This window comes from Clarias gariepinus, chromosome 7 (genome assembly GCF_024256425.1).
Source record: "Clarias gariepinus isolate MV-2021 ecotype Netherlands chromosome 7, CGAR_prim_01v2, whole genome shotgun sequence".
In the NCBI taxonomy this organism is placed as follows: Eukaryota; Metazoa; Chordata; class Actinopteri; order Siluriformes; family Clariidae; genus Clarias; species Clarias gariepinus.
Genome location: NC_071106.1, coordinates 36353603 through 36374743, shown reverse-complemented (window position 1 = coordinate 36374743; position 21141 = coordinate 36353603). Strand labels below are relative to the sequence as shown.

Genomic DNA, 21141 nt, shown 5'->3' with positions numbered 1-21141 from the left:
TTAATGCATTTCACGAAAATCAGGACATATGCTGCTACCAGATTAAGTGAATTTAAGTGAATATATACCAGGGAAAAAAAAGTGTCTGTTTATATATTATACACTGTGGTTTGTGGCGTTTAGACCGTCAGTATATGATTATTGATTATTGATTATATAACAAGTAAGTGTGTTTATAAGCTCTGTGAATGTTACTGCCTCTGAGTAGATGGTTTACTTGATAACAGATAGATAATTGATGTGGGTATGTATAGTGATATCTGACAGTTGAATATGAAATACCGAGCGTCTGTGAATGTTTGCTCTGTTGGTATAAATAAATGCACATCGGTGAACATCACTCTTCCTTCCTTTCTCCGCAGTACCTGCAGCAGTTCGAGGGAGCCGTGTCCGACGGCGGCTCTCTGCGCTGTGTGCTGTGCGATTACTCCACCCAGAACAGCCTCAGTCTGGTGCAGCACGCCAATTCGTTGAGCCATCAGAGAGGGGAGGGACTCCTGAGACTGCAGCGAATCCAGAATGGTCTCCAGGATGGAGGAGAGGAGGAGCTCAGTTCCATCTTTGAGATCAGAAAGAGTCATGCTAAAGATAACGGTAAGTCCGAGCCATGCACAGGTTTCCAGCGATTCCGCAAGACACTTTATCGTAGGTTAATATTCAGGCAGGGAATTACTTAGGAAGCTACAGTGTAAAATGCTGAAAGAAAATGAAAATGAGGAAATTCTTAATTGCATGTTTACAGGTGGATGTTTCAGGTGATCACGGGAAATGCTTTGTCTTTTTTTTTTTTTTTTTACTAAAAACAGCCATTTAAAAAGTTTCCCTTTTTAGTATATTATACTGCAAATTATTTAGTAAATGTATATTAATAGTCTATATACAACGTAAATATTCCAGTATTCTGGATCTATATTTATTATTTTAGTTTTTTTTTTAAAACAAGCTACAAAGACAACCAATAAATTTGTCTTCAGATGTTAATTGTAAAAGTGCTGCTCATACAGTCATGGCGGTTTGTGCTTTCACGACTGGGTGTCCCATAAATAAGAGAAAGATTGGCTCGGTGCCGTCTCTGTGATCAAAGAGTAGGTACAAAAATGCCGTGTGTGTACAGGTCATGTACCAGAGTTCGTCTCATGACCTGCCATTATGAGGTCATACAATTCTAATTAAATGTCAGACATTGTAAGCTTATAATGTTGAGTGTTTCACCCAAATTCTATCATGCACTAAAAGATTTTTGTAGTTTATTTGGTATTTGGGTTTATACAGTTGTTAATGTCCATAAAATCATTTTTGTTGCCATTCGAAATAACATGTAGCTCTATGGTCCCCCATGTTGTGGGGCAGTTTCTTGGGTGCATCTGTAAAAGATGTCAGAATGGTAAGAGGGGGAGGGGCCGGGAGACACACACACACACACACACACACAGCGAAGCCAAAGAGAACAAGAGAGCGTGTGGTTATTTACCGTGAGATAATTGACAAGAGCGGGTGGTGGAGTCAATTAGCATTTGGTTGAAACCCCGAAATCGGTTCGACTAATGGCTTAAACAAAAGCTCGATCCCTGCATTCGGACAGAAGGAGAGCGAAAGAGGGAGTGAATGGGAGTGAGAGATTTTTGTCGAGAATGGCAGGAATTGATTGTGTTAATTCATCTGCCAATAATCAGACTTGTTACATCCTCACTGCCCAGAAGGAGGCCTGACCAGGGGCGGTGTCCAGTCAATGCAGCCGATAAAGGCCTCACCCAGTAATGAGCAATGAGTTAATTAATGCTATCTAATTAATCTCTGAAGGGAAAAAGAATGCGAGAGAGAGAGAGAGCACAGGAGAGACTCGGTGATTGCTTAATGCCTGTAGAAGTGGTGAGGTTTGTTTAAGGAGAAGCATCTTCTTCTTTTCCTTCTTAAACATTTGCCCCTGAGATGCGTGACAAAGAGACGAAGTCTAGGGTCGTACTGCGTTTGGAGCCTGTCTCAGGAAGAGACAAATATGTTTTATTTTTTTTTTTCCTTTTCATAAAATAAAAAACTTCTTTTCATGGATTAAAACCAAATCGTATTTGCTTTGAAGTGTATCAAAGTGTTCTTCTGACCAATAATAGTGTTAAGAGTCCGACGATGGATCGTGTGGATGCTGCCTGCTCCTCATCGAACCCTCACACTACTGTAACACTCACCTTAAACGGCTGCGGGAGGTAAACTCACCACATGGTGATTTGTTCCCTGATTTATTCGAGGTCTCATTTGCATATTACAGCCTTTGTGTGTTGCCAGTAATTGAAAAGCCACATCGTAGCAATCATTAACGAATAAAAGGCCTGATGCCAGCTTTAGTTGCTGCCAAAAAAAAAAATCCTCAAAGGGATCCTCTGTTGTTCCCAGAGCATCGGAATTTCCTTTTATTCCCATCAAAATGCACGCAAAGACCCGAGCACAGTGATGACATAACGGAACAAAAACCTTTGTCTCACGTTTTTTTTTTTTTCTTTCTTTCTTTTTTTTTCCGCGCGACTCCGGTGTGTAAAGCGAAAGCTGTGATAAGTGACTGGCTTTGCCGCGTCTCTCAGTGAAGCAGCGGCTGAATAAACAGCGCTGGAGTGGATCACTGAGCCTCAATGGCTCACTATTGATCTCGGTAAGAACACCAGGGCATTTCCTAATTTGTAATCAATAACGGATCGATGCCGCAGAGCATTTGTATACCGATCCCCGAGCCGAGCAGGAAGTGCTGATGAGGTGTGTGCCTCCAGTGCGTATGGAGTCTGTTAGCACGTGTGAGTGCATTTTATCACTTCATTATTGGCCAGGCTGACCTCACCGCCCCGATGCGGATTCATTCGCTCGTTCTCTCCTTTCTTTCTTTCTTCTGCGCAAAATGGAAACAGGCCAAAAGAACTGCACGGCTTTGATTATGGAAAAGTTAATCAGTCTGGACGTTTGTTTTTATAGCCGGAGAAATTAAATCTCTTTTGTTGCTGTGTTTTTTTTTTCCTTCTTTTTTCTTTCTCTTTCCAGTGAAGGAAAATTGCTTTGCAAATTCTCTGCTAATGATCCAAATGGTGAAAATATGAAACATGCATTGTGCTAAGTGATGATAGCTGCACATCATTATCACCGAATTTGAAAGAAATTACTGTCGCCTGCTTTGTATTTCATTAGAATAGATATTAAATACAGTCTTAACAGACGTGTATTAACTGCTATTAACGAGTAATTCTCTTGAGTGCACAACTCACATTTTAGTATGAATTTATTATTATTATTTTTTTTTGGCACGTTTTATCTGTAGCTTTTTAAAATTATCGCGTTCGCTCTTTTGGCTATTGTGCTTTCTTTAGGAATCCAATCAATTCAAAATAAAACAATAAAAGGCCGAGTGAGGGCGAGTGTGTGACGTGTCCAGCGGAGCATTCATAAGCAGAGCGGATTTGACTCTTTCAGATTATGTGTCCTGTGTTTATGGCTGTGTAGGTCTGATAGGAAATCAATAGCACGGCTGTCAGGATAATTGGTGTTCAGCTGGCCTCTCCCTCGGCCCGTCTTTCTCTTTGTCATAATCAGGCTCTCGGAGAAGCGCTAGCCGATCCCTCAGCTGCGCTTTGATTGGTCTGTTATGACAGCCCTCATGGCTTTTTGTCTCCTCTGGCTTGGCCGACTCTAATCCTCAAACACCTACCCAAATCAGCTCTTCTCCTCGCCTCCCCTCCCCCACGCCCCGTGAACAATCGCCGCGCTAAAGAAGCAGAAAGCCAGAAAAAGCGGGCGAGAAGGGGACGGCGGATAGAGGGAGGGAGGGAGGGAGGGAGGGCAGGAGTGAAGTGCATGTCCTGAGGCGCTGTGTCTTGTCCTCTTTTAGACGCTGCAAAAAGAACAACAGCGTATCTTTCTGTCCTCTTTTGTGAAGGTTTGGCTTTCAGGTGCTGCGCAGGAAGCAGAATAAAACAACACACACAGGCGCAGTAATGAACCACCTACTGTATGTAACAGTTTCTTTCGAATCGTGGAGCGAAATGCACTCCGAGTGTGAGAGAATGACCCTGGTGACCTCCTGTGACTTGGGTTAGATAAAGCTGCTGACATCACCACACCATTTCTCTTCATCTCTTTTTTAATCTCTTATCTATTCACTTTCGCTTTAGAACGGCATCTGCAAAAGCAGTCGCATGCTGTTACGTGTGTGTGTGAGTGTGTGTGTGAAGGGTTTGTGCTGAAGCAACTAAAGCCCCTGACAGTGTAGACTGACCCCTGTAGGTTAGAATGTGATCTCACACTCGCAAAACGCAAAGACAAAGAAAGTCCGAGATTCACTTTCACCATAAAAAGAACGTTTTAAAAAAAAAATTTTTTTTTTAAGTTTAGTCCGCCTGTGAAAAGGAAACCCTCACCCGTGCTAACTAAAGCCACATGTTTGTTAAAACGGTACACAAGATAGATTGAGGTCAACACTTTCTCTTTCTCCTCCCCCTCCACCCTTTTTCTAGGAGACGTGAATGAGACGGAGTCACCCGCTGAGATTATCTCTGACCAGGCGGACCAGACCAAACAAGCGAGCGGAGAGGGGGAGAAAACGGGTCAGAACAAACTCCTGAGTGGCGCTTCTGCCTTGCACGCTTTTAACTCCGATAGGACAATCTCATGAGTCCAGATTGCTCATTTTTTCGTTCCAGAGAACGTAATGAGATTCATATCTAAAGTGTGTGTGTGTGTTTTTCTCTTCCTTAGAAGCATCCATGCATGAAGATAAGAAACAGAACGAGCCGTCTGTCAGTCCCAAGCGCTCTGCAGCTGGAGACGCGGATGACACCGTACCTGCAAAACGCCCCCGAGCGCAGGAAGAGATCTCCTCGGAGCAGGTTATATTAGACCCCCCACCTCCCTGCATTAGACCTAAAACAGCTTTGTGCGCTTTGTATTACAGATCAGTGTTTCATGCCATCGAATCAAACATCTGGTTCTTTTTCTGACTCTCAGGTCCGTCAGTGCCCGTTCTGCCGATTTTGTCACACTGATCTCGGCCGTCTGAGGAGTCACGTAATGATCCAGCATGCTGTGCAGCCCACTCTCCGCTGCCCGCTGTGCCAGGACACGCTGCGCAGTGTCGCTCTGATGCGCTCTCACCTCACACACCTGCACAGCGTCACCGCAGACTGCACGCAGAAACTCATTAACGCGGTGAGACACACACGACAGAGCCGTGAGCAGACACCGCCAGCATGCGGCAGGAAAATGTAGCGTTAACACACGGTGACCTGCGTCTCTGTAACTCGGGGATTTTCATGCAGGTGTTTGCATAAATGGGACACAAATGCGATGCCCTCTCTGTTTCACACACAGTCCGTAAACTGGTTATTACATCTGTAAACGGAAAAAAAAAAAAAAAAGGAAAAAGTACAAAGAAAAAGATTAAAAGTGCACATAGTAATTGGGGCAAATGCAGTGAGGAAACACAGAGGTGGAGGCGGAGACTGGGACAGGAAGTAAGAGCAAATGGTTCTGTCGCTATGACAACCGTGATGCACAGCAGGGGGAACCAAATCGTGACAAAATGGGTTTTGTGTTGCATTAAGACAGTTTCATTTTCATTCAGGCCAGATGAAAGGCATAGACACGATGCAAAGCTCACGATGATTGTCCACTTTAGTGTCTTTTTTTAAAGGCATCCAAGTTCACATAATAGTCCTCTCCCTTTCTATCTCGGTGCACTGATACTGTAAAATGATTGGTCTTTAAGAAAATGGACAAAGATTATTGTATAAAACAAACATGCATGAAGAAGGCAAAGCAGAAATATATCGATATTTTTTTCAGTCTCTGGATGTCCACACGTCCAAATCTATGGATTTAAAAGGAGCTTCAAGACCATTACATTTTTATTTGGATGGCGTATTTAGCAACAGACATTTTACCAGTCACGAGGTACAGAACTCTACAATCCCTAACGAACAACAAGCCATAGGCAAGGGTGGCGAGGACACGAGACACGAGAAGGACAACACCCTGAGACAACATGTGGTTGAAATGTTCTGCGTGGAGAAAGGATAAGATGTTCTTCATGGCCTTGCAACCTGATGGTACTTTTGCCTCGAGCCTCAGGACGCAGTGTTATTTTCCCCAATGCATGATGTCACCAAATATTAACTGCAAGCGTGCCGATATATTTTTTTTTTTTATTAAAAAAAGAGAGAGATCAAACAGCCAAACACAAATAGATAAATAATCTATATACAAGACACAAAGACTATTTACTTTTTAATCAGTCAATATTTAAACCTAGACTCGTATTTATAATTGCACTAATTAATAATATACACCCGAACGTACCGATTAAGATCAACAGAAATGACCCAAATAAAATCTTTTTGCTTTTGTTTTCCATCCTTTATTTATTTTTGCTCTCTCTGCTTCTGTATATTAATCTTTCATCTCTCCCCACCCTCGCGACATCATTTCTCGCTGCCTCCCCCTCCCTAACCCCCCCCCCCCAATCCTCCTCCTCCTCCTCCAATGAGATAGGGTAATGAAAATAATTGAGCTTCATTAGTCCTGATCCAGTGCTAGGTGGTTCTTGTTACGAACTGTGCTCCCCAATTATGCGCTTTAAATTAAATGTGACCTTGAGAAGGTTTGTGTGCTTGGCTTCTATCCTCTAATGAAGCATCTCGCTGAAATGGTGGGCTTTGTGATGATAATGGCAGCCATTTTGTTTTGTTGTGTGCCTCGCTAGCTCTCAGGCTGAATTTCCCTCTACCTCACAGATGCATTGATTTCGGCGTTTTAAAGCCGAGGGGGTAAATGATAGGCCTATTTGGACTAGAGATGTCTAAAGGCATTGTTATATGCTAGGAAGGGCTTCCTAGTACACTTAACCTGTGAACTCCGTTAAGTGTTGCTCTCGTGACCACAGGTCTATTGTGATGTCTAATTGCGGGTGTTTTTTTTTTTTTTTTTTTTTCACTGCACATTTAAAAACAAGACCTGTTCCAAATGGAAGCGAACAGAATAGGGGTTATAGATCAATTTCAGTTAACTCAAGGGACTGGAACGGTGACCGTTATGACAATAGAAAACAATGGGGCTACGATTACAGCGTGAGATGTGTAACAGCATCGATAAGTTTTCTGTGTGCTGGAATACCCAATGGATATGTTTTGGGTTTTTTGGGTTTAGTTTCACTTCATCTTATTCACTGATTTTGTGCAGGTTTTTATAACTCTTTATTGTACCAATGGTCAAGTTTCTCCAATCATCCATAAACAATTCGGCTAGCTTCACCTTTGCGTACCGCCATCGCCGCCGTCTATACCAACTTATCGCGGGGCACACGCACATACACACTCACATTCATACACTACGGGCATTTTGGAAATGTCAGTTAGCTTAATCTGCTTGTCTTTGGACTGTGGGAGACAACTGGAATACCCAGAGGAAACCCACCAAGCACGGAGAAAACATGGAGGTGCAAAGGCGACAGTGATTACCACTTATAAAAAATATAAAATTATAAAAAATGTCCTCGCGCATAAAGGAACTACACATAAAATCTCTTACTTATGGTATAACTTAAATCGTTTACTGGTATAGCTTCCTGAATTATAAAAAAAAAAAAAAGGTAAGTGTGGTTAGTTAAAATTGATTTAGATTTAATCCCGAATATTAAATGTCACGTACATTTGGTACCTGGTATATATGATAAAGTTACAAATAGTAATGGGAGTTCCATAATTGATTGTCGGTTTAATACAGTTGATGATCGATTAATAATCAGTTTAACCGCACAGCGCAATGCGTCATGCACTTCCTGAAAATCAATCCCACCGTCCACTATTACTACACGCGGAAAACATTACTCAAACCTGCATCATCTAGGAGCACTCCCCTAAGCGTCTATTACTCAATTTATTAACATTACAAAGATGACACAGCTATCAAATTCAGAAGTACCGTGATTTTAAACGACGGTGTCTTGAGCATGCACAGTTACCAGCACTATACGCACCGCCTTCCGCAGACTTCGTGTGCTTCCGCTACACTTTGACAAATCAATCATTTGAATGCACAAGGAATGGACTGATTATCAGCTATAATGATCATCCTATCAATAGTTACATATGTAATAAAAGGCGCAGCATTTGGTTCTATATAAAGAGCCATAAAGCAACAGACTAAACAGAACGTCAGACACAAGGACTAAGGATTGCTGTTTTGTAGAAAAAAACTGTCTAGCATTTTTCCTACTGTAGACTACATCTTAATCCACATGCTATCATTCACTCAATGGCATGCCAATTAAATCAAGACGATACTGTCTGGCTTCCTACAATGCAGCAGAGTCTATTGCACAGCAATTTTCAGTAGTATTGTAAGCCTTTTGTTGGGTACATTTGGTACCATGATGAGCCGAGTAAGCAATCCTTATTCTATAAGTAATGAAATGAATGATTACATTTTGTTACTGTATCACGCTGGTTTCTTTTCTAGATGATTTTTTTTTTAGTATTGAAGGTTTTATGGAATTGTTAAGTGAGCTCTCACAGTACGGTTTTATGGATAGAGGTTTTCCTGTTCTTAAAGAAGTAAAAGCATAGTTACATGGTTTATAAATCACAGGTAAGGATCTGAGTGCCTGGAAAAGCATTTAAGATTTTTCCTCTTCTCTGTCTTTTTCAGGTGATTGCTTCAGATGTGCTGCCGGAGAAGATGTTCCTACACGTGCCAGACTCTAATACCCAGCAGACCAAGGCAGATTCCAGCTGCAATGGAATAAAAAGGCCTGATGGTAAGTAGCAGTCCACTCTCAGTTTTGGTAATTAAGAGCAAGCAGTGCTGCTGCTTCACTATTAGAAGGCAATAAGAATTTTGCAGAATTTAAAAGCAAAAAGATATTGAAGAGCACCACAGGCACGCTGTTATGTCCAGTTCCTGCAATTAACACTTTTATTCTTAAATGTTCATGTGGTCAGGCATATTGGAAAACGATAATTGCATTTTACATTTGAAGCTGTGTTTTAGCTTTAAGCATAAAACGAGAGTGCAGGGATCGAGGGATTTACTTTTTACACAAGTTTAAAAAAATGTTGCATGTGCACTTTATGTCGTCTTTTTGAACGGTCCTTTTTTTGTTAATTTTGGGTGTTACTTTATCTTGTATGTAGCACTTGAGAAACACTGGAGAAACACTGGAGAAACAGTGTTTTGTTTCACTATGTACTAAACTATTTATGGTTGACATGACAAAAAAAGCCTACTTGGTGGGGAGGGAGGGGGGGGGGCGTTTGTTGCTTCTGTACTTTTAAGAATTTGTACCAGCTTGTTCTTTTTCAAATGTTTCATTAGAACAAGATGAAGATGAGGAAGAGAGAGTGACCACATGTCGACCAGAGATAGCAAAAACACAAAAGCAGCCCTTAGAAGATGCAGAATCCACAAAGGAAAACAATGCTGCTTTCCCTTGCTGGCAGAAAGGCTGTAATAAAGTCTTGACATCATCCAGTGCCCTACAAACGCACGTCAACCACTTCCACAGCCAGAGACTTCAAATCCCGATTTCTGATCGCCATGTCTACAAGTACCGTTGCAGTCAATGCAGCCTTGCCTTTAAAACCGCTGAAAAGCTTCAACAGCATTCTCAATACCATGCCATTAGGGCTGCCACTATGTGCTGCCTTTGCCAACGCAGCTTTCGAACAATACAGGCCCTGCAGAAGCACTTAGAGACTAGTCATCTTGAGCTTAGTGAGATCCAGCTGCAACAGCTCTGTGGGAGTTTGTTGATGACCGAAGACCTCTTAGCTTCTGAAGACCAAGGACTCGATGAAGTTCAGGGAAGCTGTGAGGAGGAAAAGGTGAAAGAAGATGAACAAAGTGACCTGGATGAGAAAATAAGCCCACCTGACAGTGTATTGAACTTAGCTCGAGAGGATGCTGAACTCAGTCCAAAGCCCTCAGTCGTGCCTATAAGAAAAGGGCCAAACCTCTCAACTGAAAAATTCCTGGATCCATCAAGACCTTTCAAATGCACCGTATGCAAGGAATCTTTCACACAAAAGAACATACTCTTGGTGCACTACAACTCTGTCTCACACTTGCACAAAGTAAAGCGTTCAGTGCAGGATTCTTCAGCTGCCTTGCCAGAGGCTGTGAGCAGCAGTGCTGACCACAAACCCTTCAAATGTAGCATTTGCCATGTAGCGTATAGCCAGAGCTCCACCTTAGAGATTCATATGCGATCTGTACTACACCAAACCAAAGCTCGTGCAGCCAAACTTGATTCATCAGCAGCTAGCTCAACTTCTGGAAACCCATTGCTTCATAAAGTAGTTTCAGATAATGCAATGGTTTTGAAGCCTACAAATGCTATAAACAATGCCACTTGTACTTCTTCAGCTCTTGACCAGACTCACTTAAAGCACCAACAGAGCAATGAACACAATGTTGTATCATCAAGCCAAATTATAAGTATTCCTTCACATCCCGAGGAGATTAAAAAGAAACCAGTGGTCGATGTAACATCAACAGCGAATCAGCATAAGTTATTACAACAGCAGCAATTACAGCAACAACAATTAGTACAGGCCCAAGCCCAGATCCAGCAGGAGCTACAAAAGAAAGCAGCACTTCTTCAGTCCCATTTGTTCAATCCAGCACTTCTTCACCATTTCCCCATCACAGCAGACACTCTCCTTCCACTGCAGCAGCAACAGCAGCTTCTGCTTCCATTTCTCATCCCAGGAGGGGAGTTTCAGATTAGCCCTGAGCTAAACCTAACAGGCTCAGAGTTAAACCTTAGCAAATCAAAGCCTGCTGGACCTGAAAATTGTTCCGAGCTGTCCCAGCAGGGAAGCCTTACCTCTTCTTGTAAACAGCCACCGAACAGAGTTGCAGTTAGTGGGTCTCAACAGTCTGTGTTTCTGACTCCCGAGGACAATGTTCTTGTTCCTCAACAAGGTGGCGGACAGATCCTGACCTCTGATTCTCAGATTCACAAAGGCACAGATGAAACCGGAAATAAAGAAACAAAGGAGTTGCATAAAACCATCTCACACAATAATATTGATGATTTCAAAGCACAAAAAGACAATGAGGTTGAGGACGAAGTTGACGATGAGGATCGTGGAGAATTCTTTATAGATTTAATTCCACCAAGGGTAGCTCATGATGCCCCTGGAAATGTTTCAAAAGCTTTGCTGGAGAACATAGGGTTCGAGTTAGTCATGCAGTTTAATGAAAATAAGCAGCAGTATCAGACAACACCGTCTGAGGTTGTGCCAAATGGACAGATAAAGATCAATGCCAAAGAGGTCCATCATTCAGACTCTGATAAGAAGATGGTGTGCGAGTCTTGTAGGAAGCTTTTTTCAAATGCATTGATACTAAAGAGCCATAAAGAGCATGTTCACCAATCGATTTTGCCAATACAGTCCGTAGAGAAATTTGCCAAAGACTATAGAGAACAATATGACAAGCTTTTTCCTTTTACTCCTTCATCTCCTGACACTTCTCCTTCCTTACCTTCCCCTGCTTCACCTCCACAACCTCCAATAGATCCAGCTCAACAGAAAGCCGTGTCATGCATTACTCCCTCCACATCCACTGTTACTCCCACTACTGTCTCAACTCCCCAAGTTCCATTAGCTCCAATCACCTTACCCATTGACTTGCCACTTTTCCCCCCACTCCTCATGCACCCCATTCCCCTGCCGACCTTGTCTTCTCAACTACCTGTACATCTTCCACCCGTTGAACCTGGTCTCACAGCTGACTTAGCCCAGCTTTATCAGCAGCAGTTAACTCCTGCTATGTTGCAACAGCAGGGTAAAAGACCTCGAACCAGGATCACTGATGATCAACTAAGAATTCTGCGGCAGTACTTTGACATCAATAACTCCCCAAATGACGACCAAGTCCAAGAGATGGCCAACAAATCTGGCTTACCAAATAAAGTTATAAAGCATTGGTTTAGGAATACACTATTCAAGGAGCGCCAGCGCAATAAGGACTCCCCATATAACTTCAATAACCCACCCATAACAACATTAGAAGAGGTCAAAGTAGATTCCAGGCCATCCTCTCCTGAGCTTTCAAGACAAGAGTCTTCAGGAGGGAAGAGATCATCAAGGACTAGGTTCACTGACTACCAGTTAAGGGTTCTTCAAGATTTTTTTGATGCAAATGCTTACCCTAAAGATGATGAATTTGAACAACTCTCATATTTACTCAATCTTTCCACTCGTGTCATTGTGGTGTGGTTTCAAAATTCCCGTCAGAAAGCCAGGAAAAACTACGAGACCCAAGGAGAGGGAGCAAAAGACAGCGAACAAAGACAGTTTTCTAATGACCGGTATATTCGTACTGCCAACAGCAGCTATGAGTGCAAGAAATGCAATATGGTGTTTCAACGCATTTTTGATCTTATCAGTCATCAGAAGAAGGTGTGCTATAAAGATGACAATGATGAAGTGTCAAGTTTTCAAAACGAGCCTTTATTGGATTCTAAACCTTATAGTCCATGTGACACCTCAAGCCACAATCCACAACCCTCCGGTTCTGACCTCTCAAACTGTACTGAGCAAAGCCCAGATGGAAATGCTACTAACAAAGAGCTTTCAGACACTGATACTGTCTCTAATTCGATTACTGAAGATATTCAGTCAATAACAGAAGCATCTTGTGGTCCTGAAGAGTGTCTTAAAAGTTCAAAGTATGAAGAAACATATAATCAGACAAACCATCCTAATGAAGAGAATCAACAACCATGCCTTAAAAATCGTTCCCCATCCCCTGTGGATAAAAATCAACAACATAAACCACCTGTGACCCAGGCAAGCCCAGTTCCTTCGGAAAGTTCTAAAACGAATTCCGCAAGTCCTTCTTCTCAGCAAAAACACCCAAATCAGGTGCAGCAAATGACTCCTTACCATTGCATTCAGTGCAAATTGAATTTCCCATCTTTTGAACATTGGCAAGAGCATCAGCAAATGCACTTCCTTGTTGCTCAAAATCATTTTGTTCCTCCACAGTTCCTGGACCGCTCCATAGATCTGCCTCTTATGCTTTTTGACCCAACTAATCCTCTGGTGGCAAGGCAGATGCTTTCTGGAGCTTTTCCACAGATATCACTCAATTCACCTACATCTGCAGCCATCCCTGACTCAACTATAAACTCCTTGAAGAGAAGGCTTGAGCCCAAATCAGGAACTAGTGCCGTGGAAAACGACTGGGAGCACGGTGGGGATGAATCCCAGAGGGACAAGCGAATGAGGACCACCATCACCCCTGAGCAGCTGGAGATATTATACCAGAAATATCTTTTGGATTCCAATCCAACACGTCAAATGCTTGACCACATTTCCCAGGAAGTAGGTCTCAAAAAAAGAGTGGTTCAGGTGTGGTTCCAGAACACTCGAGCTCGTGAAAGAAAAGGTCAGTTTCGTGGTTTGGGTCCCGCTCAAGCCCATCGACGCTGTCCATTCTGTCGTGCACTATTCAAGGCACAGACTGCCCTCGATGCTCATATACGTTCACGGCACTGGCATGAAGCAAAGAATGCAGGATTCAGCCTGCCAGCAGCTAGTATGACCCATGATCAGGAGTTATCTCAAATGAAAATGGATTTGTTAAATTTTTCGAACTGTTTACAGATGCCCAACACAAGTGATGGGCAGAATGATCCGGACTCTCCAACTTGTAAAAGCAGGGATCTGTCTTCACATGACCAGGATCAAAGTCCAAAGCCCTTAATAAGTGGAAGAACTGACTTGGAAGCATCATCCACCTCAGTCCAGATGTCTTTTGAATGTGGCACCCTAGATAACCATAAAGGTACTTCTGTCAACACAGTCCCGAATGAAACTATTACTGATGAAGAAAACTACTCTGAGGGAAAACACAATAGTAATGATAATTTGTCCTGTAGTTTTGAAAGAGAGGCTTCTTCAGAAAATGAGGACAAAATGTCCTCGGGGCTGGTTAGCCCTGCAATTAGTTTCAATGCAAAGGATTATGAAAATGATTTGGTTTTGGATTATAGTGAGAACTCAAGCTTAGCTGACCCTGCCTCCCCCTGTCCAGGCGGATCCAACGGTCAAAACATTGACGATAGGCCTGGTCAAAAACGCTATCGCACTCAGCTAAGCAACTTGCAAGTGAAAGTGCTCAAAGCTTGCTTCAGTGACTACAAAACCCCAACCATGTTGGAGTGTGAAGCCTTGGGAAATGACATTGGGCTTCCCAAGAGGGTAGTACAGGTGTGGTTTCAGAATGCACGTGCCAAGGAAAAAAAAGCTAAGCTCAGCCTTGCCAAGCAATTTGGCACAGAGAGTACATGTAAGGAAAGGCCCAAAACAGAATGTACTCTTTGCTCTGTTAAGTACAGTGGTTGTCTCTCTGTGCGGGACCATGTCTTCTCCCAGCAGCATCTTGCAAAAGTAAAAGAAGCTCTTGGGGGACAAATAGACAGAGACAGGGAATTTAATGAGGTTGCAAGTGTTCGTCATCAGATGATTGACCTGGAGATGAATAACCTAAAAAAGGCAAATGACATCATGGCTGTTGTCCAAACACAGTCTGCAGAGAGTCCGGGATCCTCCAGTCACACTACTCCTCAGTATGCAAACTTACTGATTACTGGTTTACCAGGGACTGGCAGCAAGTCATTAACAAGCTCTTCTTCAACAAAATCAGGTACTGTGTTTCAATAAATATAGCATTTCTTATGGAATCAATTTTTAGTATACAATGCAACAAAGCATGACTTTGAAATGTAAAGAATTTTCTACAGTACATAGTGTTTTTTTTCTGAACTCTTAATAATGTAATTTTTATTACCTTGTATAGATACTATTGATCCTACTTCAAATGGACTGATCAGCAAACCTATGACATCATCTTGTTCATCCATGTCAGCTGCCAAGGACCAAACATCAGTCAGTGTAAACACCTCTGTCTCGCCCTCCAAACCGTTAGAGTCAGAATTGCAGCTCCAGCTGTCCAAAGAGAGTAACTCTAAAAACGGCATGAATCCCACTGAAAAGCTTGAAAGGGCTTCCACTGACAGTGCTACTCATTCAAACTCTTCTATCAGTAAGGAAAAACAAGATACTTTACTACCATCTGCATCTACACCAAAACCTGTTAAGGACTTCAACATTGATCTGGGTCAGCTCCAGGCTCTGCAAGCAGCAGGAAACACAGATCAGACTTCTTTGCTCTCAAATCCCCTCCTGCCCTGTCTTATGTCGGGATTCCCTCCCATGTTCTCTCCTCAGATTCCCACAGCTCTCACCGGAAGCTTTCTGCAGCCCATGTTTGGTATGGACAGCATGTTTCAGTATGGCCCAGTCCTGCCACAAGCTTTAATGGGTTTGTCCACAGGTTCCCTTCTCCAACAATATCAGCACAATTTGCAGGGTGCACTAATGCATCATCGGCTGCAGCTCCAAAAAAAGCAACTATTGCAACAATCCCAAAAACCAAAAGCTAGCCAAATCTCTGCTACAACATACTCTCAGGACATGGCTTATAACAAAGACCTTGTCTTGAACTTTTGCAAACCAGAAGAGAAGCAAGCCAGCTCAGACGGAGAAAGTTTTCTCTCCTCTGGCACTATAAAGCAGCTGGATGATAGCTTCCTCACCAGCCAATGTATTGTCTCCAAAGGGACATCTAGAGAAGGAGGTAAGGATGTTTGTCTATATGACTGCCTTGCCTGTGAGATCTCTCTCAATGGGAACGAAGAGCTCGTCCAGCACCTGGAGTACCGTCAGCACAGACAAAGAGCAGCGGAGCACCTGAATGCCAAAGAGCATGCCTCTCGCCTCTTACCTCACGTTAGTCCCTCATCTACCTCGCAGCCAAACCCTCCCAGCCACCCAATATCCCCTTTAAAGTCCTTGCCCAAGCTGTCAGAGAGTCCTTCTGCCATCTCCTGCTTATCCAGACCAACAGATCAGCGTTCCCAATCTCCATCAACTTCTACAGCTTTATCTGGGGCTGCACAATCTGCTTGTACCCCAGCTTCTTCTTCTTCTTCTTCAATACAAGTTTCCTTACACTCAACTGTTACCTCAAGCCTAAATGGCAATGTAAGTAGTTTAAAAACAACAGACTCTGCTAGTGGGTGTTACACCAGTGATGGAGCAGCAGAGGAGAAAAAGTCCACATAGTATCCTGCAGCCAAAGGCTACATTCAGACTATTGCAGTTATAGCTGTAATTTTATCTGCCTTGCTGCAGACTTATTGTGTTGGTACTGAAAGAGGATGACTGGGAAAGAAAGCATACAATGATGGAAGATAACTTGAGAAAACAGCGATAGTTTGAAAGACTTTTAAACAGACTGGATCCTGTAGGATATCCCTTACGTTTCCAATGCTTGTAACCAAAAAAAAAAAGTGTCAGTAGAATGTTTTCTCACGTCAATATGCTGGTCAATTTACACTTGAGACTACGTAAACACTGTTTGGAAACTGAAGTGTGCACAGCTAAGGACTGGAGTAGAACCTAAGATGGTTTTATAATGAATTACCTAATGACTAACTAACCAAAAGTGTGTTTGTTCTTTTGTTTTTAAATACGCTTACACAACAAATGAGTTTTACCACCGTTTAAGTGTTAAAATAATTTAATATCGGCTCACTAAACTAATGTAATGTATTTTAATGTTGTCTACTCTCAGGTCAACATGTATTCATTTTCTGCTACTGAACATCGGTGTTTGGGGGAAAAAAAAGTTCTGATGCATACAGTACCAAGAGAAAAAAAATTGATATCCAAAAAAACAAAAAAAAAAAAACGGAAAAAAGATAGTATTGAAAATGTTACAACCTGGTTTGCGTTGTCATTGAATCTTATAAATGTTTTTTTTTTTTTTTTTTTAATTGGACAAAGTGTCCAGACACAAAGACTATTGCAGACTTTAATTGTGAGCAAAAGGATAGATTTTTATTGGGTTTGGGTGGGGCAGGGCGGGGGGGATGACGACGTTGTGTTAATGATAGAAACATGTATTGACATTTTGGTGTTGCGTAGATTGTTGAATTCAATGACTTAAGTGTATGGTAGATTGAAAAGAAATTCCTTGTATATTTAATTTTTGTACCTTCCCAGTCAAAGACACTTGAGGTTGCTTCCAGCCATGCCAATGTTAAAATTTTACATTTAACCCCTTCTAATGTAGTTCAACATTGTTACTGTACAACCTTCCCTCCTGCACTGAGCCAAGTGAAAAGACCATATCTGTAAATGATTTTTCTGTCGATGCAGATTTAAGAAATCGTTCGGTTGTCTTTTAAACTTCTTTAATTTTGTGCACTTAAAACTTTTTTACCCTCTTTACTGTAACTCCCTATTTTTTACTTTGAAATGTAGTTTCTTACTTCTCTTTAACAATGTATTTTTGTTTCTTTTTTTTTCTGAATGTTTCTGCACTTGCCATATATGGTAACAACAACAATAATGTAACTGATGAATACAATAACTCACAGTATTGCTTTAATGGAAAATCCAAAGATAAAGTACCATTGGTGCATACAAAGGATGGGGGAGAAAAAAAAACTCTATATTTGAGAAAAAAAAAATATTACTGTTTTTAAAAGAACGGAAACCTTTTTAGATGATGGAGCCAGCTAGGAGAAAACTGTTTAAAACTTAGAACATTTGTGACCTCGTATATAAAAAACAAACCGAAAAACCAAAAACCCCGAAGCCTCTTTCGCTGAGGGAATAGGACAGAACCGTAGTTCAGCCATTGCAGTTTGTAAAACAAATGGAGATAGTTCACTTTAATGTCTCCGTAACTGGCCTGTCTTTTTTCTTAGTCTTTTAATTGTTTTTTTTTTCTTGTTAGTTGTCTGTTCTACTTAAATGTATTGGGGTTTATTTTTGACGAAAAACAGTGTGCTGCTAATGTAGTTTTGTATTGACACTAAGATGCATGCTTGATTTCGCATTTTTGCTGAAGCTTTAATGACTACAGACGGTAGCCAGAGCCCCGTGTCCCTTCATCTCGCTGCAGCTCTGCCCACACACTCCAAGACTACTGTGAAGACTGTGAATAAATATCCATGACCCATGTCCTTTTTCCTCCTCTTCAAAACAACCAATGTTAAAACTGAACCAACAAATGTTTTAAAACCAATGATGTTATATTTATACAAAGTTTGCATTCCAAATATCACATTATTTCAGTTTTTTTTTGTTGCTTAATTTCCACGTTCCCCCGAGTAAGGGAAGCGTTCCGTGTACTCTCATATCCGAGTCTGGACTTGATGTGAAAGACTCTTGTTTACTGTATGTGCTCCTGGGAATGTTGTTACTGTTGCAATTTGCCAAATAATGTACATGTTCATTATGCACTTGTGTTTATCATGCGAGTCGCTGGGCTAGTGTCTCTCCCGTCCTCACTTATACCAAGCGTTGAAGTTCAATAAAGTCTGTTTCATTTTACTAGACCATCCTTTAGTTCTGGCCCGCTTTGCTGTTGCATTCACATTTTCCTTTACATTTATGGGGTTTGGCCGACACCATACACCAGACACTTATCCAGAGCGTCTTGCAAAAGTGCTTTGAAGTTTTATCATTAAATAGCTCCTTATACTAATTCAGTAGGTTACTGATCATCAATCAAGGACGTTTTTCTTGTGTGTTTAAACTGCCAGTCAAACGTTTCGACACACCTCCTTCAGTGTTTTTTCTTTATTATTAATATTTTCAACATTGTAAATTAATACTGGAGGAATCCAAACTATGAAAGAAGCCATATATGGAATTATGTAGTAAACAAAAAAAGTATTAAACAACCCAGAATGTGTTTTACTGTATATTTTAGATTGTCCAAAGTAGCTACGATTAGCTTGGCATACTCATGGTATTGTCTCATCAGATTCACGAGGTAGTCACCTGGAATGGTTTTATTTCACAGCTTGAATTTATTTTTGACATTTCTTGCCTTCTTAACGTCTATTAGACCGTCAGTTGTCTCGAGCAGAAGAACAGTGCGTACAGAGTCAATATCCCCATTAGTGCTAACCCTAACCCCATACTGTAAATCCATATTATACCGAGGAACACATCAATATTTTAAGGTCAGTAAATCCGAAAATTCTCAAGAACTTTGAATGTATCCCAAAGTGCAGTCACCGAAACCATCAAACACTATAAAACTGGATTTCATGACGACATCTCGGGAAAACAGATCAAGCGCTACCTCTGCTGCAGAGAATACATTTATTAGAATGTCCAGTCTAAAAAAAAACAGCAGATTTACAATGCCGCAGATTAGAGACCACATAAATACTTCTCTGAGTTTTTTTCAAGTGACAGATGTATTTCAACATCTACTCCATGAGTCAGATTGGGGCAAAGAAACCATTCAAATCAGAAGAACAACAAGCAGAAGACAATTGCTTTGGCCAAGGAAAACAATGAAGGAGAACAAGGAGATTTTTTTTTGTTCTAACCACCATGTCATAGTTAGATGTGGAGAAGGTGAACCCACGGTTCTTGAATGTGTGGTTCCCACTGTGCAGCATGGAGGAGAAGGAGGAGGTGTGATGGTGTTGGGTGCTGTGCTGGTGACACTGTTGGTGACTTAGTCAAAATTGTGGGCCCACTTAACCAGCATGGCTACAACAGCAATTTGTAGCAACATGCTCTCCCACCTGGTTTGCACCTAGTGTGGCTATTATTTGTTTTCCAACAGTACAATGATCCCAAAAACACCTCTAGGTCATGTAAGAGCTATTTGTTCACAAATGATGGTGATGGAGTGCTGCATCAGATGACCTGGCCTTCACAATCACCTGATCTAAATCCGGTTGAGATGGTTTGGGTTGAGCCGAACTAAAGAATGGTGGAAAAGCATTCAACAACTCAACTACTTAAAACCTCTGGGATCTCCTTTAAGATTGTTTGAAAACTATTCCATTTTATTTACCATTTTTGTTTTGTTGACTACATACTTCCATATTTGTTCTGTAATAATTTCAGAGACTTCAGTTTTATTATGTAATGGTAAAAACCATTGCAAAAAAAAAGGAAGGAAAAAAGGTGTGTCCAAACTTTTGACATGTACTGTATGGTTTTGTATGGTCATTTACATTAATGACAAGGTGGGTTTTTAGACAGTGTTTGATGACTGGTAGTTACCCAGCTGTACGAATATCTAGAGAACAGAGTTGATGAGGGCTTCTGTGGACCCTGAGAGATGGTGGGACCTGTCAAGCCGTGCTAGAAGATCGGTGTTGTGGTTCTGTACAGGTGTGATAAGTGCCTAGAGATTGTTGGGCGTTGGTCTGCTTTTGGCCTTTTGGGCAAGTATCAGGGTTTTAAATCTCTACAGCAAGCCAGTGGAGGGAGCAAGAAAAATGGTGTAGTGTGGAAGAATTTAGGAAGATTGAAGACGGTTCATGCAGCTGCATCCTGGATCAGTTGCAAAGGTCAAATAGGGCACAGAGGCAGACCCGCCAGTTGCAGTCTTGAAATGATAAGGGACCAAACAAGCGACTAAGAGGCCTGTATGGAGAGAACTGGATGAATCTTGCTGATGTTGTAGAGAAGGAATTGACATGAGAGTGACAAGTTAACAATGTGAGCAGAAAAGGACAGTTGACTGTCCATTGTTACCCCAAGGTTGTGTTCAGTGACTGAAGGTGAGATCATAGAGTTGTCCAGGATGCTTCATGATGAGGTTATGGTGGGTAATTTGGTAGGTCTTCTGTCTTTAAAAAAACAACTTATTATTATTATCATGTTGAAAGATGTCCAGGATGAATTTATTTAAATTTCTAAGAATTCCGTTCTGATTCTACTGCTTATCCGCTTGTCAGTAATTAGATTACTGTACAATGAACTTGTAGGAAACGGGCGATCAGTAAGAGAATTGGAAATCAATGGAGGTTAACCGAGACAAAATCAATCGAGCTAGGGTTCTGAAATTCAAGTTCATGTTCGAGTGTGTGTAGGCATGTTTTCATGGTTTAGTGGGGACCAAGCATCCTCACAAGGAGACGAATATCCAAGAGCTTTTACTGTATGTGGACATTTGTTTGGTCGACAAGAAGAAAAAAAACATCTTTTCTCACTAAAACTGCAGGTTTAATTAAAAATAAAAGGGACAAAAGGTTTCATTTTAGAAACTTGG

The 21141-nt window shown here is 41.5% G+C and overlaps 1 protein-coding gene across 1 annotated transcript in view; it reads left to right on the top strand.

The window, feature by feature from the left end:
• The window catches only part of zfhx3a (zinc finger homeobox 3a), a 32946-nt gene extending 14492 nt beyond the window's left edge, over positions 1–18454 (top strand). The window contains exons 3-9 of the mRNA XM_053500389.1: positions 363–594; positions 4488–4577; positions 4729–4859; positions 4978–5178; positions 8674–8782; positions 9340–14685; positions 14839–18454. Coding sequence (XP_053356364.1) covers positions 363–594; positions 4488–4577; positions 4729–4859; positions 4978–5178; positions 8674–8782; positions 9340–14685; positions 14839–16166 — 7437 coding nt within the window. The 3' untranslated portion in view covers positions 16167–18454. The remainder of the gene's footprint in view (positions 1–362; positions 595–4487; positions 4578–4728; positions 4860–4977; positions 5179–8673; positions 8783–9339; positions 14686–14838) is intronic.
• Positions 18455–21141: the final 2687 nt, after the last annotated feature.